Consider the following 25659-nt stretch of genomic DNA (forward strand, 5'->3'; position numbering starts at 1 on the left):
CCATGTCATCGCGAACCGAAATATTGTGCTCCTTCAACCACTTAATCAACACATTCTTTCTAGCCGCCATTGTTGGTGCTTTGTCAAGAATGACTCTCTAACATTACAAACAATTTCCCGGGCCCAGCTCCTTAGTGGAGTACCTCGTCCGAAGGGCTTTCTTCTCTTGGGAGCTTCATCCTTAAACATAGGCGTCGACATGACAGAACATCAAATTCAGACACGGGCCTAAAATTAACCTACTATATAACTACCGAACGAAATGTTAAACTAAGCTACTATATAAAATAGATCACCCGTTACACACTATTTACTACAATATAACGCGCTATACTATTAAAAATACTGAACAATACATTTATAAACTCTACACTGTGAAATATAAACGAACAACAACTTAGCACAAAGACACACAAAGACCGTGAAAAGAACTGAGCACAATGCAACACACAGCTGATAGCACGTGGTTACAGTAAATAACAAATCGACAACACTGCTAACCGCAACTGGAGTCTAATGCGCTCTATCGGAGCGATTGGCTGTCTATGATTGGCTGTTGATTAATTCACTTACCCTCCGCCAAAAGGCAGTGCTCAAACGTAAAGTCGAAACTCATAATGACTGAACTATAGGTCACAGGGTAGCTTTCAATACATAAGAGGAAGAGCTTCTGCTCACAACTATTGAAGACCAACAAGGGACACCAGAACCTGAGAAGCAGGAGGCATCTAACACGAGAATGAGCGCTAGAGTTTGAAGACAGCCGGTTAGGTTTCAAGACTATGTACTTAAATGACCATATGTATATAATTCTATTGATTTATCATCTATATACATTATATAAAATAAGAGTTTTTTTGTACATTACTCAGAATTTAAAAAGAATGGTATTTCTGTATCAGTCATGTCCACAGTAAGAAGGAAATGCAATTTTTAATTTTCCGCCATCTCTGTCTACGTATGTATGTATGTATGTATGTATGTATGTATGTATGTATGTATGTATGTAAGTGTGCCATTCCCGCGTCCAGGTCGAGTCACAAAAAGATCCAGACTAGCTCAATGTTATAATCATCCATCAATTCAATATCGATTTGGGGTCGTAGGTTTTGGAAGTAGCCATTGGATAAATTTATATCATATCAGCTCATTGAACGTCTCCATCTCGCGAATTAATTCATGCTCTTTCATAAATTTCTATCATTCTTAACCTACAGATACTTACAAGTACAGTAGAAGTCCGTTATAGCGAGAATTCACAAGAGCGAAAAATTCACTCGCTATAACGGATTGTCGTTATATCCGATTTTGTATAAAAGTCGGAAAACCCTTCATGCACATTAAAATCGGTATGAAACGGCATTCAGTTTGTTCAAAACTTGTGTTTCCGCAGATGATATCCACACTACGGCTTACGTGTTTGATATTTTTCATAATCCGATACTAGGTGAAAGTGTATGTTTAATTTATTTCTGAAAAAAAAATATAGTAGCGTATTTCTCCGAATCCAAGATGAACCCCACTTTTCCCTTCAAAAAGTTTTAATCAGGCTCAAAAAGAAGTGTGTTAGACTATTTTTAAATGCCGAACATTGACTTTCGTCACGCCGTTTTTTTTTTTTTCCGGCTGCACAATTATTCTTTATTTCCGCGGGTTTAAGGGCCATTAACTTAACACTGGCATCATAATACCGAAGAGAACTCGTTGAAAATTTTCCGGCAATACCTATTCCATGTGTCTCTACAATACAACGATCCATCAGGAAATTATTCTTGCTATCTATAAAACTGTTACTTTTACGCAGCGTCAGATATAACCGGCTACCGCAACACGCACGTCTCGCTTGTCAGGTTCGGCCAAATTCAGCGGCTAGCGATATATAGGCCTAATCGCGAACGGTGAAAGTCAACGAACGAGTTTATTGCGCCACGGTATGGCCATTCCGCCCTTGCGTTTTTCGTGCACATACCTCACAATTTCACCTTCGACTTCTTTAACGCGTCCTTGTTGCGGACCACTGAATGCATTTTTTGTGCAGTACGCATTTTTTTAAGCTATTTGTCTTCACGCTAACATCAAATATTGGCTTTAGTTAGGCCTATGCCGTATTTTCTTGCGGCTGCACAATTATTCTACATTTCCAAGTGTTTAATAAACATTAACTTAAAATTGGCATCATAATATCGACTAGAACCCGTTGAAAATTTGCTGGCAAAACCTTTTCCACGTATCTATAATACGACTATCCATCACGAAAATATTCCTGCTGTGTATAAACCTTAATTTTACTAAGCGCCAAGTACAATACACGCATTATGACTCTGTCACTGAGTAGCCATGGCTTTTCTAAGAATTCGAAGGGTCGCATGTTTCGATGCCATTCTGCAGATTTGAGAAACACACAGGCACTGCACAACCTGTTGTCGCGGCTAGCGATGTGTAGTAAAGAGGCGGTCGTTTATTATCAACGAGTTCTGCGCGTGTGAAAAGAAGCGGCGTGGTTACCGCAATAGTTGCTAGTGGTATCCATTAACTTACTGTTAGGCCGCGAATGCAACAACCCTTGAGTTTTCGCATGAGATTCTGAGAAAAAAAAGTCTTAGATTCGGAAAAATACGGTATCACTCCAGAGATTTATGTGGCAAACACCTCAGCTTTCTTCTTCAAACAGGAGGATGAGGATGAGGAGGAGGGATAATTAGCCATGCAATTATCTGCTAACCTCAATTTCAAACAAAGGAAGAGACTGATGAAGGCATATGTTTGGAGTGTTGCCTTGTGTGGCTGTAAGACATTGACAGTGGAGACAAGTAGAGAAGAGAAGACTTGAAGCTTTAGAAACCTGGTGCTACCGCAGAATGCTTAAAATCAGCTGGGTGGACAGAGGAGTAACAAAAGATGTGTTCACTAGAGCAGGAGAATCAAGATGTCTTTGGCATCAGATTCAGATTACTGTTGATAAACTTAACCATAATAGGTATGTGATTTGATCCTGTATTGACTTCACTGATGAAGGAAATGCATACTGTTCCTGAAACATGTATGAAAGAATAAATAATTTTCAATCATTAAAGTTGTATTGACAAGGTGGACCCAACATAAACTATTTTAAATAGTTTCTTTAATAGAGATTCAAATTAGACGAGACTGACTGTCAAGCCATCTGCTGTGCCATAACACAATGTTACAACAATAGCAGAAGGCTGCACAGAAGGGCGAAATTAGCGAAGAGGGCTCCGTCCAGAATACATGAGCCATGTCATGTCCAATATGAAATGAACAAACTTCATGGAATTGAAAAAGAAGTTCTAAAGAAGAGAAGATTGCTGCAAATCAACCTATGGGTTGAGACTGAAGAAGAAGAAGAAGAAGAAATAATGTTATTTAAAGTCTGGATATGTTATTCGGACTTCATCAATGGTTTAAATTATATCAGCGTTTACACAGAAAAGGATTCCAACTACCAGATCAACTCAAAAACGATGGCTGCTGTAGAAATGACAAAATAGTTTGCCACCAACCACAACATTTTTGATGTGTTATTTAGTTTTAAGTGTAGATATGTTATTCAGTCTTCATCAATAGTTTAAATTAAGAGTATAAATTGTGTCATATCAGTGTTTATATCATTACTGATCATGTGTGTGCTTATGTCTTCCAATTGGAGCATGGCTGAAGATATATATGGGATCAAAACTAGTCCCAGTGTTATAAGACAATATACAAACTAATAGTACTGAATAGGTGGACCCTTCCTACCCTTTGATAATGATCAATGAAATTCATCCCTTTGATAATGATCAATGAAATTCATAACTTATGATTAGAGCTGGGATTTTTATGTAGTATCAAGTGGCATAATATGTACATAAATATGTAACAAAAAGCACCAGAATATGTAGCAAAATATGTAAATGGGCAAAATATATAATATAACATAATATAATATAATATAATATAATATAATATAATATAATATAATATAATATAATATAATATAATATAATTAACACATAGTACAGTCATTAAGTTCTGAGACTTGACGCCTGGAGGGTAGGCACACACAAGACTGTATGTTGCACACGATGCCACATTACACGGCGTACACCTACACAGAACCACGTCCACCCTCAAAACAGTCGCCGTTGGCCGTTATGCATGTTTGCCAACGTTGGTATAGCTGCTGGAAGCACCACTGAAAGGATACACCATGTTTCGTCTCCAGTTATTATCCGGTTGAAAAATGTCAGATCATCATCAGCACTACTGATGAGGTCACCACAAATCGTCATGCAATCATCACATTGGTCTTGCGACAGGATTCGTGGCACACTGTGCTGAGTAACACGAGACATGTTGAGGTCATCCGTCAGAATTTTGGGGCAAGTACCATGGCTGACCCCTATTGCTGCTGCGAGATAGTCTACCAATTGGGAGCGGTTAACACGCACCATCTTTGCAACTTCTTGGATCTTGCATTCCGTTCCAACTGTTTGTGGCCGACCAGTACGCACATCATCTTCAAACCATCCCGTCCTTGCACTAAATGTCGGTGCCACCTAAAGACAACACTGCAACTCAATGCATCCTCACCGTAAACCTGCTGCATCATTTCAAACGTTTCGGCAGCAGTTGTGCCTAATTTCTGGCAGAACTTGATGTTTACCCGTTGCTCAAACTGTGACATGTCAAGGTCCGATGGACACATTCAAATCACCGTCACAACAACGACCGTACGTCTGCCTCCAGCGCATGCAATCAACTGTCTCTTGCAGGGACGAGAGACTAACTGACATGGTATCATACCACAGCGCATCATGCGGTCAGTCTCAGAACTTAATGACTGTACTACGTATAAACTTACCATTTTGTCAGTTACAACACACTAACACGTTTTATATTACATTTTGTAGCACAGTCAACAATTAAGTATTTTTCAATGTTCTTTGGAGTCACCTTATATGAATACATCGCACACATATTCAATAGAAACTTATTATTTTCAACACTCAAAGCAGGTTTATTTCTTAAATTTTGTAGCACAGTGAACTATTAAGTATCTTTCAATGTTCTATGGGGTCATGGAAAGGTGTTTGTCACTTAGGATGTTCTTATATGCAGAAAAAGATCTTTCAACATCACATGATGAAAATGGGGCAAATTTTAGGAGAGGAATTTTCGCTGGAGAAATGTCCTCAAGAGGATCAACGTCATCTCCATTTAGAATTTGGCACACACTGTGAAATGTTGAATAACCAGGATTTCTCTTCAACACTTTTTGCTATTTACTCAATACACTTGGGCCAGTTTCTCCATGCACAGCACTTAGTTTTTCAATAGCATCCTCTATGATGACAATAGAATCTTGCAGTGGCAGTCCTGATGTTTCTAGACGTTTGATGCTTTCTGGAAGCCAGCTGATGTAGGTGATTGAGGAGACCACTTTTGAGTCACTAAAGGCAGTTTGTAATTCACTAACAGACACAGCATTTTCAGGATCAAAAGAACAAAAGAATCTACCACAGTCTCTATAGCATCTAGATGCTCACTATAGAACTTAACTGCTTCTATCCATGTCCCCCACCTCATTAACACTGGTTCCGGCAGCAGTGGTATCTGTGGAATTACTGTATGTAAGATGGCACTCATTGTGGAGCTTTTATAAAAACCTTTCTGTTGCTGAAATGAATCTATTCACTTGTGGAAACTTAGCTCTAATATCTTCGGCAACACGTTGCAATCCATGAGCCAAGCATGTAAAATGGAGCATATTGGGATAAAACACCTTCAAAGCAGTTGCAGCCTTAAGCATATTTGCTGCAGCATCAGAATACATCACTAATACCTTTTCCTCTTTCATCTCAGTCAGCCACAGAGCTCTTAATCCATCATTCACAAATCTCACAATAGTTGAGTGATTTGTATAGTCTAGCTCTTTAGAGTAGATCAAACACAGTTTTGAGGTGCTGTCAGGTTGTAGCTTCCCCACCACAAGATTTGCAATAAATCTACCCTTAGCATCTGTTGTTTCATCAACAGCAACCCACATGAAAAGATTTCCTATATGATGTCTTATGCCGTGCATTACCTTGTCGTAGCAGACTTGAAGATAATTCTTGCATAGTTTTGATTGGTCAGGAACATGTTGCTTGCAGTATTTTTTTCCAGAAAAGATGTGAATTCAGGCACTTCAAGTTTATACCATGGAATATTGGCTACAATCATTGCACTGCATACGTCTTTATAAAAAGACTGCATCTGTGTTAAAAGGACTTGTTTCTTTTGTAGACCTAACTGTTGTTGGGTTTTTTTTTCTGTGCAGAACACTTTGTGAATGTTGCTCAAGCTGGGATTTCATGGAACATGCGATATGCCTGTTGCATGCTAGGCAAATCACTACTTTGCCATCACCTGCAAAGGACTCGTCAACTGCAATCCATGATTTTAACTTTGAAGCCAGCGAGGACGCTACTGGTGCCATATTGACTCTAGAGGAAACTGATGTTCATGAACTATGTTCTTCAGCTGTTCAAAAGAAACTAAAACCTAATTGAGACATTTCAAAGGAAAACAGCTCTAAGAATACATTTGGAAATTCTTAAGTACATAACAAAGAGGTCACAGAAATGCGTTTAGAAAAATATTTCTGGAAACTCCAAGATGAAAGTGGCTAGTTGTAAAGCAATTAACTCTAAAAGGGATGAAAGATTTAAGACTGACACATGTAAAGTAACAGTTTTCCTGCAGCTAATTGGAACCTTTAGAAAAACCTATTTCGCAAGGGTCTCTGCCTGCACCTATCATCCTCTCAAATACCTGTCACTCATAATTACCTTAATCCCCCTCTTGAGAGGACAGACAACAGCACCACATTAAGTGTGAAACTTCAATTCAGCCATGTATTTCATATGAAAACAGGAAAACACAATGTATGTAATTTCACTAAGAATATGTGGAATACCCACAAATATAAAAAATATGCAAGATGAAATTCGATAATAATAATCCTAACATGGTGTTTTGTGAACACATGACTTTTCCCAGCACCTAAATAGCAAGAATCAAAATATGTAATTACATAGAAATCCCAGCTGTACTTATGATCAATCATATCTTACGGATTCTAGGCCCAGGTTTATCAAATTTGTAATACTGGTACACAGTTTGTATGAAAAATATATCGTCTTTTTCAGAACAGCTGCTTAGTTCTAAACAATTATCCCCGATGAATTGGAAAAAGGCAAACAAGAAAAAGAAGCCTAAATATTTTAAATTTCATGAATCAACCACCCTATAACCTGCTTAGTTCTCGATTATGGTAAATGAAAGTTATTTTATAACAGTTCAACTCACATGTGAAAAGAAATATCAGATCCCTTCTGATAGCAATCTGTACAGATGAAGGCTACACACAAATTCACCCTCGTGAATATCTTTCCATTCCACAGGTAAGGCCTAACTTTAGACCTAATACTGCTGATCAATTTAACTACTGTAATGTATCAGCTCCCACATTCCTTGAAAACATTTGACAATATATTATCACTCCATCAAATATAATACTAAAACAGATCCACTAACAGGCATGATTCAAATCAAAAACATGCAAGGGTCTGTAAACATTACCACATGCTAGCAATGCATTCGAAGCTGAAGCGCCAGCAACATGGCGATGCGCAGAAGTGTTCAATATTCCGCATAGCATCAGCGCACTCTGTGAGTCTAGATAAGTAATATTCAAGTCTTTGATCAAATTCTCCTTATGATGTTCTCATAGTCTTGAAAATCAGCATGGTGTGTGTTTGAAGTTATTCTGACACTGCGCTATTCGTGTACTACAGGAGAAATAAAATGGCATGGCATGGATCATGCAAGAGGCGATTGTGGCGGTGCTATGAATGAAAGCCTGGAACAGTCATTAGTTTGACTTCTTGGCAACTAGCTGATGCTGCTTTGTTTTGTATTCTCTTCTCTTAGGAGCGCAGCTTTGTAGATGATTATCTTCCAAGTGTATGATTAATGTCAAAGAAAGGTTCAACAAAATGGCTGCACTTCAAGACTTGAAATCATCGTCTTTCAGAGTGGAGCACCCTCTGGAAGAAAGACCAAGGTTGCAAGTGTTAAATGTTTCGGGCACGTAAAGACAATACCAGGAACTCTAATACCACGTGGATTCATGGAACAGTCAACGGAGGGAGACCTGCTGGATGACCAAGGAAACGAAGGCTGGACCAACTGAAGCTAGACACAGAAAGTAGAGGAGGGGACTGGAGAGCGATCATGAGAGAGGCACCTACATGGACAAACAACTCTATTGAGAGCTCTTTCAACAGCACTCTACCCGGCAAGTTGGAAGGGATACATGATGATGATGATGATGATGATGATAGTAATGAATAGGAGTAATATATTCATGTAAGGCATCTTTTAAAATTCTGTACGAGAAGAGATTATTGTGGAAGATGAAGTAATACAGCAGGAAGGAAATATTATACTGTATAGTTAAGAAAAGTCGTGGAAAAGAAGAGTTTTGGGGTGTACTTCAGATCGTAACGTAGTGGACAGTTTAGTGATATGGAGACCCCTGACTCGTACTGCAAAGTGCTACACAGTCTTTTACAATGGTACAAAGCCGATATTTCCAGTAGTCGGAAGGGTATAAAAATCAAGAGTGCGTTGAGAGTGGGTCTTCCATGTTCCATCGTGGAAGCAGTTTCTGGACGAATCTCTGTCAGTCAAGAGTGATGGTGATGATGATGATGATGATGATGATGATAATAATAATAATAATAATAATAATAATAATAATAATAAGAATAACAACAACAACAACAACTTCTGAATCGGTACTTTTAATATTCCAAGGCTTGATTAGAAACCAGTTTCGCAGACAATATAAATCCTACCCCATTTTATTACCAGGTTAACTTTGTGCATATACTGTAAATAGACTTCATTGATTATCAGTAAAGATTAGAAGAAGAAACAGGGCATTTTCTTCTTTCACATAATTGGCTCTGTCAGCCTAAAATTCCTTTACCATATGGGAAACCAAGTGAAGAGTACTGCAGTTCAAGCCCAGGTCACGAAAAGAGAGCAGAGTTTCTTTCACCTTCATTTGCAAATCATTTAAGCATTCAACCTGTTTTCAAGAAGTTTGCTACTGGTTCATTTTAAAATAAAAACTTACCAAGGTGCCAATACACAAAAATGTAATTTTGTGAATGGTTTTATGCATGTAGCATTTCCATTACAACACACTAAAGCTATCAAAACAATATTTAAACATTATTTCCATCTTAGAATCTGGTTAAACAGTAATGAATATCTTTAAAAAAAAAAAAAAGTACACATTGGAGCAGAAAGTAGTCTGCAAATTGAATTATGCTCATAATAGAATGTGAGACACTAAAAATAATGAAATCCTCCACACTATTCCCAATTTCCGAAACCCACTTTGGTAATACTTTTGAGACAGTAAACTGGAGATTTTCTTTTGCTTGACTCATACTTGTAAGACAAAACTGTTCATCATTGTCGGTTTTACACCACTTTACATTTCTAAAGATTACATTAGAAAAATTACAAACAATATTACCTGAATATTAAGAGCATTCTTCATTTTTGTGCACTGAGGTGTGAGGATCACCTGAACCAAGTTATCATAGCGCCGGAGACAAATTTCATGATAATTAAATGTACCGGCATTCTGACGAACACTTGATCTCTGCTTGGTGATCTCCTCTCCATCTTTCTTTCTCTGCTTCTGGTTTTCATTTTCCAAGGTCTTAATTAGGTTTGAGTAAGCTGAAACATTGCATAAAAATGTAACAAGGCATTAATGAATGTAACAGACGAATCCAATGCAGGAGCAGAATTTTAGCTATTACTACTTACAGTAGTAAATTAATTTCTAACCGACACAAAATGTAAGATGATATAAATTTAGAGAAGCAGTTAGATAATTACTACAGCAGACATCGGTTGAGGTTCAGTTAAGACGAACCAGAGAAAAGTCTTCCCAAGACTTAACAATTCCCATGCACTTTGTTTTGTAAGACATAAACCCAAGAAGTATCAAGTTTATTATTCTAGACTGTGAAAGCATCGATCTAGACATTAGGTCATTGTTATTAGAGTTGGCTGATTAAAGCATTTTAAAATCCATTCTTCTAAAGGGTGTACTACTGAACTTCCCCTGACCAAAATTTCAAGTTTTCCATCCCACGCGATGACATGGAGGATTTTATGCTCTCTGCTCTGGATTTTTTTTTTTTTTCTCCTCCAGGCAAAAGAAAACAAGGAAACCCAGTCTCCATTATCCCCATAGCGGTCCACTTCCCGGCTTTCATTTTTCTTTTTAATTTGTTTGCAAAGCTGAGATTTTCCCTTTATAAGAAAAACAATACTCTGTTGCAAATATTCTTGACATATTCTTTGTTTCAGTCCCTTAGCATGTGAAAACACACCTTGCTTCCCCTTATTACTTGAATGTCTTGAAGAATATTTTACAATATGCTCAAGAAGGACCCCCCACTTGCACAAAATCCAACTATCCAGCAAAGTTCATTATCTAGCCACTAACTAAAAAATATACCATACTTAGCCAAAATGGAGTAGTTCCTCAATTTTAACAATAAAATCCTCAAAGAAATTTTTAAATATTCTGTAAATGAAGCAGGCGAATGAGTGGATTCATACAGTTAATGTCTCCGTATGAATTCACTAGTGTCCCACAACTGAGAGGAGAAAACCTATAATCTGGGTTACGTCAATTAGAGAATAACATTTTCCCTTAAGTTTCCATCATTGAGGTCATTTCAATTTTTCAACTCGGCAAACCACAACTGTGATAGTTTAACCCAAGGGATGCCATGTCTATAAATTTCCGCCACGCTGCGTAGGTCGGTAGGTAGAGCACTGGCCTTCTGAGCCTAACTTGCCAGGTTCGATCCTGGCTCAGTCTGGTGGTATTAGAAGGTCCTCAAATATGTCAGTCTCATGTCGGTAGATTTAATGGCACATTAAAAAACTCCTGCGGGACAAAATTCTGGCACCTCGGTGTCACCGGAAACCTAAAAGTAGTTCATGGGATGTAAAATCAACATTATCATGACGAACAGAGTACCTAGTGAGATCACTCACAGAGTTCAAGTGCGACAGTGGCGCCAGTGGAGCCAATTACCAACGCTACAACAGCCAGCTGTTTTAGTGGTTACACTGATACGCAAATAACCAAATGCAACACCCAGTTGTTTAGACTTATGAATAATACTGTCAAAGTTGTCAATAATATTCTCAATCCCCACTAAGAAATATCTTTGGACTTTAATAAGAGAACACACGAGATAAAAGGGAACATTACGAAAAGTGAAAACAATATTGTGCTTTACATACTTTTAAAAAAATACTTTTTAAACAGAGAACATAAACCATTAAACATTCTGTGTCCTTAATCTGCCTCTGTAGGAAATAAATCCTAGCTCTGACTGTAGAAAGAGACATTAAAGTACGAACTGCGTTCATTAATCACCTTTTGAGAGACGCTATTGGCTTTTGGGCATGGGTAAGAGAACTAAACTGACTGTGAATTTGACTACAACTAGGCTGACTTTGAACTTCACCGCTTGCTGTTACCATCTCTGCTTCACTCACAGTCGTGATTCTTGTTCCTTATCTTTTTGATACTGTTGTAATTCCTTCTCCTCCAGGGTGTCTTTCGCGATAGTGGATAGGTCGAGGAAGTTCAGCGTTTTCACCGTTCACAATTAAACAGTCCATCTTTATAATTAAATCTGCCAAAATGCAGGTCACATATGTTCCTGGCCGACAACTGCTTATTTTCCATGGAATAACACTATCAGATAACTCTAATAACAGATTCTTTTCTTTCAGTGGTGTAAAAAAATCGTCCTACCATCAGGCTTCCTTCCGTAACCGACTTACAACTAGGAACGAAACCGAAATAATAGAAAATCAGTTGATTGCACACACAAAGCACTGCACAGATGGTAATATAGATTTTCGCAAAATATTTAAAAAAATTGCCTCGATAGAAGTTAAAATTTTTACCATGACTTTACGTATGCACGCTATTACCTTCGTTGACAATTTGACACGTGTTGTAGCTGGTTCATTTCGACTGCAGCACCACACACCAGTGGGTCCACCAATGACAATGTTGAGAGAGCAGAGTGATCACACTAGATATTCTATTCATCATGATATTACCGTATTATTATCATTGTCTAGAGTAATCCAATGTATGTCATAAAATAAAATATTACAAATTTCTTTGCAGAAAGTTATATCAATTCACGTAAAATCTAACACAGGCATATACAAATCATCATGATAATTTTTCCGTATCTAAATGTAGCAGGGTAAGGATAAATAAGGTTCTTCACTTTATCTTTCTATCACTCCACATTCACACACCTATGTTTCATTAGAGATCCTGCTGTCATACGTTATTCTTAACCAGGTTTGTCCATACTTCTCTAACCTGGGCTCTCCTCAAAATATCTTACCTTCATCATCATCATCATCATCATCATCATCACAGAATCCCTCCAGTCTGCCGGGTAGGGTGGTGGTGTATGAGCCTTCACCATCGTTGTCTGTCTAGAAATGCCTTCTCTCTAACAACTGACTCCCAGTTCCCCTCCTCTTCTCCCCACATCATTTAACAGTTGGTGCAGCCATTTCTTCCTAGGTAGGCATGTGGTGTTTTTGTGCCAGGCATTCGCTTCACATGTCCATACCATGTTAGTCTCGAAGCCCTTAGCTTCTCGTCTATCGAGTCCACTTCTAGTTCCATTCTGATGTCATCGTTCCTTACATGGTCCGTAACATATTATCTGGAGGGTAGTTCATAGAAACTTCATTTCACATGCTTGCAATTTACTAACTTCCCTCTCTTTCAGTGTATATGCTTTTAGACAGTATGAGAGAATGGGTCTCTTACCTTCAATTTGTAATTTTTTGGTTTTGACATTCTTTCTTCATTCATCAGATTTAAAAAGTTCTAATCAGCTGTCAATTTTTCCATTTTCATAAATCTTCAACTGCTTACTTATTTCATTTCTCACTCTCTCTCCTTAGTTTTCTGTAACATGCATCTCAGAAAATTTATATCTGCTGCTTGAATTCAATATTAAACCTTTGTCACTGGCGAGGTTACAATTGTGCGTACCATACAGTGGGGTGGTGTTAGTCTGAACTAAATGAGACTGGGGCCTCTTTGATTTGGAAAATCATTTAACTATCCTAAATTTACATAAAAAAGCATTTAATTTTTAAGCTCGTATTAACAATCTTAAGAAGTGTTATGGTTCTTTTTCTAGGAAATTCCAACTTTAGAATACCTGATGATTATCAGGATAACATTATCGGTGCACGTTTCATCTTTTTTAAAGACATCTTCAGCCATTAAGGATACAGTGTTAAAAAAAGGCAAAGATTCAGTTCCATTTCTAAAAACACTGAAATGTTTCTTTGAGTAACCAGTCAAATTCCTGATGTCGTCTATAGACTCTGGTCAAATTTGCCACTATTGAATGTCCTGCGTTATATAAACATGCATGCAAACAAATAAGATTGTAGTCTCTCGACTTGAGTCAAATTTGCCATTTTTGAGGGCACAAACTTCAGAACACAATGCAGCCAACAAAAATTTTTAAAGTATCTCCTAATTTTACTGCACAGAACTAGTTGTTGTTGCAGATCATCGCCCACTTATGATATTGTGCATAGTTCTCAGAATTGTCACAGTTGAAAAACTACATTTTTACATTAACATGCATGCAAGCAAGTTATTTTATCTATGGACCTTTGGTCAAATTTGCCATTGTTGAGGGTACACAAACTTAACACCACATTTGTAAATGAAATAAAATACACCTTGTTTAAAGTGGTGTTTTTCTAAATTATATCTTTTTTTTTTTTTTTTTTTTTTTACATAGTGTATGCCCCTACTGGAGCACTTTAATCAGTCATATACATTCAAGTCTAATAGTATTTAAGAGAGTCAGCCTTTCAGCTTCTTCTTCCGCTCCCAAAACTTCATCCTATCGGACCTGGCTGCCCTTTGGTTCTCAGTAATGGTATAAAACTAAAACCCTTCAGAGAAATTATGTACCGATAAAAGACACCAAGTATCAGGGTATTGTGCTTAGTTCTCTGAAAAACTTGAAATACTTCATTGTAACTATTAAATTAAAATTTTAAAATTGCTGTTCCAAAATTTGGTTGATAAACTGTGATTGTTGGAGGTCTTGTACTGATCAAATTGGGTTGTTAAAATTCCAAAGCGGGAAAACTTCACCCAAAATGATAGGGGTTGAAATGCTGGACTTGGTTTCACTAAAGATGTTAAAGATTTTTAAAAATCTGGAAGAAAAGAATCAAAAAATTAATTGAAAGGATCAAAAAAGGATATAACAAGTTACAGATTGTATTGTATGTGTCTGAGTAGATAGATAGATATGGTTTTATTTTTAACTGGCAAAGTTAGGGACACGTGTCCCTTTCTTACACTTTTCCTTGCCAGTCTTATTTTGGACTGGCTAGCTTGTGTGTGGCCTTGTGTTGAACTGCGAACAGCTGATCGCTTGCTTGGTGTAGCGAGCATGTCAATAAGGGAGAGAGGGATAACTGCATGGAGTGTGAGAGAAGAAAGGGAGGAAGTACGTTATTTGTACTTGTCAATATCAAAGGGTAGAGAAAGGTCCACCTATTCAATACTATTAGATCAATATTATATTATTGGTACTAGTTTCGACCTTGCTACATTAGGTCATTTTCAGCCATGGTCAAAATTAGAAATACATGCATATATACACCCACCAATAAAATATTACAAAGTAAAGTCTTAATCTAAAACAGTGATGAAATGTTAGACAACGTATTTAAAATTGGAATTAAAATAACACATTAAAACTAATTGTGAATGGTGTTGTTGGACCATGCCAATGTCCTTATAATACACAAGTATTCTTGAGTCTTGAATTGATCTTGGAGCTGATATTCATTTTGTTCCATTGATGACTTCATGGCCCGTATTTAGGCATGATATAGGCTTTTGGGCTAATGCCGTGTCAAGAAAAAAAGGTGAACTTCTTCACGTTTCGCAGAGAACTCTGCTCTGCGTCATCAGAAGAAAATCTTGACTATCCATGAGAAAGACTTCTCGTAGGGCAAACAGGGCGTAGTTTTTCAATAAAATACATGGAACATGTTTATGCTTCAAGATACAATTGGTTCTCTGCCATGGCACAGCTCATAGCAGACTTTTGGCATAGTCTAACATCAACTGCCTTTCTCGTGGACAGTCAAGATTTTCTTCTGATGACACAGAGCAGAGTTCTCTGCAAAACGTAAAGAATTTCACCTTATTTTCTTGACACGGCATAAGCCCAAAAACCCATATCATGTCTGATATTCATTGTCTGTGTGTATAGTGGACCCATTCGACCTACAAATTATGACTTATTGAATAGAATATACGAGCAACAGTTTATATAGCTTTGAAGGGGATGTTCACAACTTGAATAAATGGCCTTTCCATCAGATGTAATGATCTTTGTTTCAATTCAGTGTGAAAAGAATGTCTGAAAAAGAAAACAATATTTGAAGTGAATTTTGAGAAAAGAAGGGAAGCTAAAAGATTGGGATTAACATACAGCTATATGAGAGTCAGCCACATATTCTTCGTAATTTATGTGCACTCGGCACGGACACCAACACCAACACGCCAAGAGGGAGCGGAGGCATAGCTTATGATGGCAGGGGTTGGAGGAGGGATGTGTGAGAAAGGGAGGGGTAGGTAAGGATGAGTAGATTGGTGGACTTGACGTTGTGTCTTTTTTACGTTTAGACTTTGCGTATAAGGGAATGATTATGTCAAACAGAATATAGGTTTTTCATAGTTTTTCATTAATATTATAGTTAGGATTGTAACAGTTCTCCAATATATTGAACATGGTACCCTTCTTATCCACTTTCAATATGCTTAAATCTTGGTCAATTGATGTAAAACTATGCCTAAAGTCTGCCATGAGCTGTGCCATGGCAGAGAACAGATTGTATCTTGAAGCATAAACATGTTCCATGTATCGTATTGAAAAACTACGTCCTGTTTGTCCTACGTATGTAATTCTGCAGCTATTGCACTGCAATTAGTAGACACCTCATTGACAAAATTTAATAGTTTGATTAACCCGACGAGTGCTACGCCTGCCTACAGATGGGCTGACGCAGCCGGTCCACCAGTGCTACGCCCGTCTATAGACGGTGTGCGAAAATTTTAATCTTTTTGAGTTTCCCGGTTCACTTTCGAGTGCGAATTTGATCTCTAACATGTTCTGCCATCTGTTGGGCATTATTTAGAACTAACTGATCAGATATTATAGCTTCGGGAAGTAAGTTACAGAGCTTTATGTAGATGTCTGTGGAGTTAATCTGTGATGTAAACAATCATGGCGGAACATCATTTTAGTTGCTCTTGCAGCGATGTTATTTCGGATCACAGAATCTTTCAGTTATTAACCACGGCGGAAAGTGATGATGGAGATAATCATGTTAAGGAATTGTTAAGCTATTTTGAAAGTGAGAGTGATAGAGAGAGTGCCGAAAATATTGTATGTAAGAAAGAAACAGAGCCTCCTCCTAAACTAAAGAAGAAAAACACGGTGAGTACAAAAGCTATTTTTCGCTAATTTTGCAGCGGATGGATTACTTTTCTTCACCAGAGTTTCAGGTAACTGTCACAGGCTCTGAGGGACAAGTAGTGTTTGATGACAACCCGAAAATCACTGATTTTTTAGGAAATTTTGTGCCAGTGGAGTTGGTGCAGATAGATGAACAAATCAGCATCACAAATCACCAGTAGAAAACATTTAACTATCACCACATTCCAGGTTTGGAAAGTATTTTAAAATATCAACTTATATACTTCTAAGAAGTTACATGTATTAGTTGCCTACATATTTTAGGAAATAATATTATTTTGGTCTCTTTACTTTGTATAAAGATAATGCACACATGGGCACATAAGTGTAATTTTGTTTTCTCTCAAAATAATATTGAACATAAGTGTAGGATTTTCCATTTGCATTTAGATTTATAAACAACCAACATTTATAAAGATTTTAAGCTAATCACCCCACTGATAAGTTAAAAATTGAGGCTTCAACAAATTGTTTTACATACGAATAAAAAAACTCAGCACTGAGGTACCAAACAGTCAACTGGTAACTCAGCACTTAAAAGGTTAATGGTACTATTATAGAAATTGGAAAAATTATTATAACGGTCTGTTGATTGTTTTTCTTGAAAATATTTGTAATTTGGTATATATCTGCATTACTGAATGAAAGGAGGAATACGATTTTTTTATCTGTTGATTCTCTGGTTAAAGTGCGAATTTGACATTTTTGGTTGTATTGATGCTCTTATTGATAAATTGTGCATTTTATCCGTTTGATTTAGCTATTGATCGAATAATATTCAGTATAATTTGAAGGTCTCTTTTAGATAAAGGGATGTTGAGGGCTCTATTTACCATACACTATAGTATACTGCCTTTTTATGGGATTGGGTATGGAGAGAATCATTTTGCATTGTACTAACCGCAAGCCATAGTGCCCCCACCATGTCCCTCAAATGGTTGTCTGCTGTGGTGCTCCCACAATTAGTACTGAAGTCCTCCAACAAAATAAAATATTTCTTTGAACCTGAAGGTGAGACTATGGTGACCTCTAATGTCACGTAGAAATCCTCATCAAGACAGCCACAAGAAACCTACAGCACTGCCCTTTTTTATGCTTCTATTTTTCATTTCTATATCTTTTTCTCTATCTATTTAATAAACATGCACAAATGGAGTACTGTTCAAATTGAGCTCGATTTACTACTTCTCACCATTAGTTTCACTCTCTTTGGTTGGCAGTACTGTGGAAATTAACTCTGAAGCGGCACTCCTCTCTTCCATTCCTACTTCCCCACAGTCAGCGATCAACAAAACTTCTGTATACAATAGAGTGATTTTTACATTGGACGAGAGCAGAAAAGTGATTATCAAGAACAAGGGATTTCTGCCAGGAACCTTATCAAACTTTTAAGTACGGCAGGACACAAGTGGATACCATTCTAACAAAAAATTGGTCACTCCCAGAAAAAAAGAGCGGGAAGAAAACAAATACCATGGGATGAAAAAGGAAGAACGAGAGTTGAAGTACAAAGAGGTGAACGATTTCACTTATGAATGGTTTAAGTGAACGCGTGTGAAGAAGCTGCCAATGATTTTTACCAATGATACACAAAAAGCACGACAGAATGTGAAAGGTAAGAGATTTTGTTGCCAGCAAGGAGTGGTTTCAACTTTTAGAAACAACACATCGCAGCATTCACAACAGTTTAGGTGAAAGGTTTTTAACTTTTTTTCTGCAGTGGACTGCTATAGCAGTTGGAAGAGAGCCGTGTAGGGTAGCCGGTGCACTGCTGTAATAGTCGTGTGCTGTTCAGCTTTTCTGTACTTCGCTACGGTAGACTGCTTGGGAAGTTCTAACTTCACGATATCTAGCCTTGTCAGTCTGTAGTTACTAGTCGAGTCACCAGATGTCAGGGGCAATCAGTTAGAAGGTAAGGGTGGGTTTGACCAACCTTCGAGCTCATCTTTTCCCACGATATTTATTGCTCTTCACTACCAACGTTTTAGTGCTTGTATAAGTAAATTCAGTGCAATGCTCACTCATTATTTCATAATGCACAAGAAACCGAACATTGCAGATGAAGCTCTTTTACTCATATCGAGTTATGACTGAATAAAATGATGAGAAAGATATAAATCTCTTAATGCTGTGTCCAAAGCCATTGATCTAAAAGAAGGATGGGGAATCCTGCATGAATGGAAGTGACTAAAATTTCTAAAGATATTTGACTGAACACTCTCTCTCTCTCTCTCTCTCTCTCTCTCTCTCTCTATATATATATATATATATATATATATATATATATATATATATATATATATGTATACAGGGCGATTAATTTAAAAGTTCAGAACAGAGTGCCAAGGATTAGGCACGCTGGGAAGCGGAGACAGCGAGCGCAGTGCCCGCCATGACAAGCAGGAGTAGTCTGCTCAAAGAAGCGGCATGATTACTCCTATAAAAACTAAACGAAACTGAACTCACCGCCTACATAGATGCTCTGGACAAATAAGTAAATGAATACACAAAGAAATAAATAAACTAGGAAATTAAACTGAACTCACCAGTATTTGCAGACGATGCTGAAAGTGATCTCCTTCAGCTGCAGTGCAAACTTCACATCTTGTAATGAGATTTCGAAACACACTTTGTAGTTCATGGACACCGATAGAACGCACAATGTTCCTAATTTCAATTTTTAACTCTTCTGCAGTTCGAGCATTATTCCTGTAAACTTTTCTTTTAAGATTTCCCCATAGATAAAAATCACATGTGATTAATCAGGCGAACAAGGGGGCCATAAGCCTTTACTAATGATCTGATCATTATCGAGCACTTCCCGTAACCATCACATAGAGGTACGCGCCGTACGGGGTATTGCACTATCCTACTGGAAATAGCTGTACCTTTTCTCTTCTTCGGTCAGTTCAGCAAAAAATGGTTCCAGAATGTTGTGAATATAATGGTCAGAAGTAATCGTGTCCTGAAAAAATATCGGACCAATAATTCGTCGGGCACTGATAGCGCACCACACACCCACCTTCACATTGTGCAGAGGTCTCGGATGTTGTCTGTATAACAGATTCTATTGTTATGTGAATTGACATATCCACTCAAATGAAACCAGGCTTCGTCGCTCAAAAAATTAAGTTTGGATCCACAATACCTTCATGGACACTATTCATTAGCCAATTGCAAAATCGTATTCTTGCATTGATATCTGTAGGCAGTATGTTATGGACTAAATGAGTCCGTTAAGGTCGTAAATGTAACAATTTTGTTGCATTACGTGCTGAAGAAGGTCAAATACCACTTTCCTGAACTACTCTCCAAAGCGACTTATGTGGACTGACCTGGAGTCTTGCCTGTATATCTTCTAACCTCTCCCGTGTGAGAGCTGTTCCCCTTCGCTTTTTTTTCTTATTGCTTAAGGAACCAGTACTACACCACTTGTAAACGAGCTGATGCACGTAACGTTTTGATGGTACAGTTGCACTGGGAAATTGTCTACGGAATTTTCGAAGGCACCTCTTAACTGGTTTCTTCTTCTTGTTCAAATAACACTTGACCAAAAATATTCTTTGCTCTATAGTGTATTTAACCATCGTGATAATAACCTCACAACACACCTTAAAAGTCCAATAGTTTCTAGCGAACTGAGGGACAGAGTGCTAAACAGCTGCTTGCCGGCAGTGAACACTTCTTATTTCGCCAGTGTTGCCACAAGCCATATGGCACTCGCTCGGGACTTCCCAAGGCATGTGAGCAGAATGGAATATTCTAAATTCCCATGGAGAGAATTAGATATAGAGCAAACGCCTGAAAAGCCTTACATCTGATATGTGAGCAGAAGTCTGAACTCTTAAATTATTCTTCCTGTGTATAAATATATATATATATATATATATATATATATATATATATATATATGTATATTGTTATTGTCAACCTATCATGTTTTAACAAAGTAAACAAATATGAGAGAGAAAGCAGAAAATGAAAAGTATTCTGTACAGCGAGCACGGCCAGTCGCCCTAAGCACTCATCCCCAAGGCCATGTGTCCACTCTTACTTTGCTTAAGTGAAAAGATTAAGAATGGAAGGGCAGATAGCCATGGGGTTTGGTTAATTATTCTTGGCTTTGCAGGCTGGGATCACTCTCTCACACAGCTATCCTCAACTGTACTCACAAAGGCTCTATCAACCTAGAACTAAACCTCAGATAGAGAGAAAGTCTGACCTGGCCGGGAACAGAATCTGGGGCCTCGGCATAAAGGGCAGGCAAGCTACCCCCTAGACTGCAGAAATGATCAAGTATGAACTTAAGGACATTTCCAATCTTGATAAGACATGCTTCTCTTCTATAGCACCACTCCAAGCAAGTCACTGACTGTAAAAAATGAGGCTGCAAAGGGGCATAGCAGACGCATGTGCACCACACTTCCAGTAGCTAAAAGAACTTAAAAATAAAATCACCAAACAAAACCAGAACATCATTTTTCTTTTTGACAATTCAGTTTATTACCCTGCAATTCAACTCTCCAATGTGAATTTTTTTTTACCTCCTAACATAAATGACATCACACAATCAGCCTCTGGATCTGGGGATAATTCAGGTGTACAAGTTGCAATAAAGGAAGAGACCTCTGATCACTGGTAGGATGAATAGATGATGCTGTATGAGAGTCATATTTAACAAAAATGTTAAATTTCAGTGACACTGTATCCTGGACCAAATCTTCGTGGAGAACAGTGACAGAAGAAACGGCCCAGAAATGTTTTAAGAGATGCGTTACTCATAACACAACCTATCCAATGCCACAGCTGGATGCAGAAGAACTGGATGAACTTCAGGCACTAGCAAAGACAGCAGGAGCAGTACTAAGACGAAAGACGCTCCATGCTTCGATGATTCAAAGCTCTACTTCAGGGTGACTGTCAAGGTCACTTCATTGTTATTTCTTTTATAGTACTATATCTCTTCTTTAGCGTTTATTTCACATTCCCTTATTGAACATTGCTCGTCCTTTACAATGGCACCTGTGTCCAAGGAAAGTGTGTGGCCTAGAGAGCAACACTGATGACTGTAAACCATTATTGTCGCCCATGGAGGGGATTGTATAGGGCAAGCCCCGCAAGGATTTCTGTCCTTCCTGCATGCCATGTGCCAGTAAACGAGAGCATAGTTACTGTCACGCAGTTCCTGTATGCCATCATCTTTGATGAATGGATAATCAGATTGAAACACAAATAGGAAAATAATAAAACTTATCCCATTACAGTTTATGTTCAAAATGCTCTACCTCAGCCTGTAGACAAGCATTGCAGTGTGTGATGATATTCCAGTTCACTCTCTGCAATACAGTCTCAATCTTCAAAACTGCATTTCAAAAGCTATAGCACAAGATGTACTGTTCAACACTTAATTCAAGAACCATGTAATGCACTAAACCAATCAATTACTGGTGTATAAGAAGCAATCATGCTATACGGAAGATTATCGCAGATTAGCTGAGACCACAACATCACTAGGTGAGCTACATGAGTCACATGGCTATTGTATCATCCACTTACCCAGACAAGGCACAGAGAATAACCAGCAACTCAACTGGGGCTCACGCTGTAGTTCTTTGGAACATACAGCCCGAATGTCAGGTTTTATCATAATCTATAACCTTCATTTCCGTATTGACGAATTACACAATTAAAAATAGGAAAGAATTTCCACCAATCAATACTTGTTTATTGCTTATATTAAGCTACAGGACCGGTTTCGACCCCACATACAAGGTCATCTTCAGCTGAACCATGAATACATATTTATATGATGAAGCTTTGATTAAATTGCATTGTCAAGGGAATGTCGTATGATGATGTGCATTTAGTCACATACAAATGGGGCATGTCTTAACGTGAATTGGCATATGTCAGTATGTACAATATTGCAACTGTATGTCTAAAATATTATGTTGAGGTTAGTGTATAAAACATATCTTCACTTAAACTGACATATATATATGTACAGGATAAAATACAATATATTAAAAACATTTCGTGCACATGAACAATCGTATCTTGCTTGTTGGTCAATTCATCAACTCTCGTATTTAAGTCCAATTTTCAGTTGTACACTCAGCTGCTGTTCTTGGAGTTTAAAAGATATGGTTGTAAAATTGCATGAGTAAAAGATTTAGTCTTCTTGTGGGATAAAACACTTTCCAATTTTAAAAAAGTTGCCAGATGTATGGATAAAATTTGGCTAAAATATGTTCAGCTCTGCTATGTATGTTGCCTTATGTTAGAATCAAATCTTGTTGTCCTGTGGCGTCCGTAAAATTGGGTTCAAAGTAATGGCTCCTTTCCCATTTGTAGTTATGCAATGGTGTTATGTTTATCTGTGGAAGATAAGATTGAGCTATGAGAGATATTATGTTGGAGGAATGTCTAAAGGTTATGTGTGTAAATTTGAATATGTACTTACTATTGTTGGTGTAGCCGAGTTGCGTTTGACGTGCGAGCTTGTAATGTACTACTTCATGTTCTTCTTGGGCTCATACTAGCTGCTGTGAGGGGAAGGGAAGAAGGGGTAGGGAGAGTTGTTGTTGTGGGGGTAGGGGTGGAGCTGGGTGTGTTGTTTGATGTTTTTCTGTTACGTGTCGCGTTCTGTTTGTCAATTAACTTAAGGTAAGAGTTTTTTAGGGCGGGGATAACTGTATTGAAGATGATGTTAGTTTTTTTTTTTAAATCAAAGCTTCATCATATAAATATGTATTCATGGTTCAGCTGAAGATGACCTTGTATGTGGGGTCGAAACCGGTCCTGTAGCTTAATATAAGCAATAAACAAGTATTGATTGGTGGAAATTCTTTCCTATTTTTAATTGTGTCAGGTTTTATACGAACAGTATGGCAAGAATACAGTCTCGCATATGAATCAACTTTAGAATCTTTTGAAATGTGTATCGCTAAAAGACATGGAAATAGTACAAAGCAAACTACACTAAAAGTATTCACTGTCAATGAGTTAAGAAAATGTCATTCTACAGAACCTTACAGTACATCTAAATAGCTTATTGTATACACATACCACATTCTCACTGTTCAGTATAGGTGTGCTCTGTTGTTTTACCTGAAGTGATATAAATGAAATAAAGTGTTAACCAGTCATTGCATTTTGTATGTTCCTTTTAATATAATGGAAGCTCTACTGTCACAGCTAATCATGTGATGGAACAGACCTCCTTCCCGATTTCAGCATTCAGTAACCATAATTTAGGGGCCACCTGTGCTAATGGCATTTCTGCAGAACAACAACTGGCGACCACTGTAGGAAGGTTTCTCTGTAATTTTAAAAACAATATAAGCCTTAAACACATATTAACGTAGAGGCAAATGTGATTCTGATATTCCAGCCTGATATGAAATAATTCAACCAATACCAATGGCAGATATTAGAAGTTATTTTACAGCTTTGGGAAGTAATCATTCAGCTGTGTGTGTAAATTTAGTACATTTTTCCATTACCACTATATTTTCGAAAAGGGAATAAATCCTGTCAAATGGCTCCGTTGTATCCCCATACTCACGATTCAATACATACATACATATCCCACGTCGTTCCATCTTAAGTCATGGGTCAGCGAACGAGGCTTCATCACCAGTTCTGGTCTCTGAACTTCTCTCCTTCTTCGACGCTTTCCAAAGTATGTCCTTGCTGTTCAATGTCGATCTTCACCATGTCCTTGCATCTGAGTCCTGGTCGCCCTCTTGGTCTTTTGTCTTCAAGTTTTAGATCATACATTTGTTTCGGTAATCTGTTATCTCCCATGCGATGCATATGCCCATGCCATCTCAGTCGCTGCGCTGTTATTCTGTCCTGCAGTCTTACAACTTGAGCCTGCTTGCGGATTTCCTCATTATGAACTCTGTCCCTCCGTGTTTTACCTATCATGCTACGGACAAATCTCATTTCTGCTGGCTGGATTCTATTAGTATCTTTATTTTTCATGGTTCGTGTTTCACAACCACAGGTAAGGATTGGTACGTAATAGGTTTCATATATGACTCTCTTACATTTTGTTAGTAGAATGACATTCGGGCTGTATGTAGCAAAGAACTACAGCGTGAGGCCCAGTTGAGTTGCTGGTTATTCGCTGTGCCTTCTCTGGGTAAGTGGATGATGCAATAGCCACGTGACTCATGTAGCTCACCTGCAATACAGTCTCAATCTTCAAAATTGAATTTCAAAGGCCAGAAGAATTAATCAGAGGTGATTAAAATCCCCAACCTAGTCGAGAATCGAACCCGGGACTCTCTAAACCGAAGGCCTCAACGCTAACCATTCATCCAATGAGTTGCGCAAGATAAAATACACTCATGTTCATAAAAACTAGAACATCTTGAAAGACTACAGAGAGGAAGATCATATTCACAGAACATGTGCATTAGCATGTTCTGAAGAAATGATTAACATTTGAACCACGCCGGCCCTCAGGCTCAAGGTCTACATTGATATCTTGGCGCACCACCCCCGACTGGTAAAATGTGCCTGCAGTTTTCGCTTCGCTATAAACCGAAGGTAATGGATCAGTGTGACTTGAGCAGATGTTCAGGATGCCTCGCAGACGTATGCAAGAACCGTACCGTCAAATGAATGAGTTTGAAATAGGGTGCAATATTGGCATCAGAGAACATGATGCACCCACCCAAGAAATTGCTGCTCATGTGGGACGAAGTGTGTCAGCAGTGCAATGGGTGTGTACAGAATGGGTCACAGAAGGCCGTAGAACAGGACAAGATGGGTCTGGTCGCACCACCCAGGCCACCCCCCGAGAAGGTCAACACCTCATCCAAATGGCATTGCAGGACAGATCTGCGACCTCCTCAGCTCTGGCACAAGAGTGAAACAGTGTAACACATCGTACACTATCAGGAGTGATAGTCGGTCG

At 38.1% G+C, this 25659-nt stretch overlaps 1 protein-coding gene across 2 annotated transcripts in view; it reads right to left on the reverse strand.

Moving 5' to 3' along the window:
- The window catches only part of HIPP1 (HP1 and insulator partner protein 1), a 242426-nt gene that overhangs the window by 181699 nt on the left and 35068 nt on the right, over positions 1-25659 (reverse strand). For both annotated transcript variants that reach the window (XM_067135488.2, XM_068225056.1), the window contains exon 3: positions 9599-9807. In XM_067135488.2, coding sequence (XP_066991589.2) covers positions 9599-9807 — 209 coding nt within the window. The remainder of the gene's footprint in view (positions 1-9598; positions 9808-25659) is intronic.

The sequence above is a fragment of the Anabrus simplex genome, chromosome 1 (genome assembly GCF_040414725.1).
Source record: "Anabrus simplex isolate iqAnaSimp1 chromosome 1, ASM4041472v1, whole genome shotgun sequence".
NCBI lineage: Eukaryota > Metazoa > Arthropoda > Insecta > Orthoptera > Tettigoniidae > Anabrus > Anabrus simplex.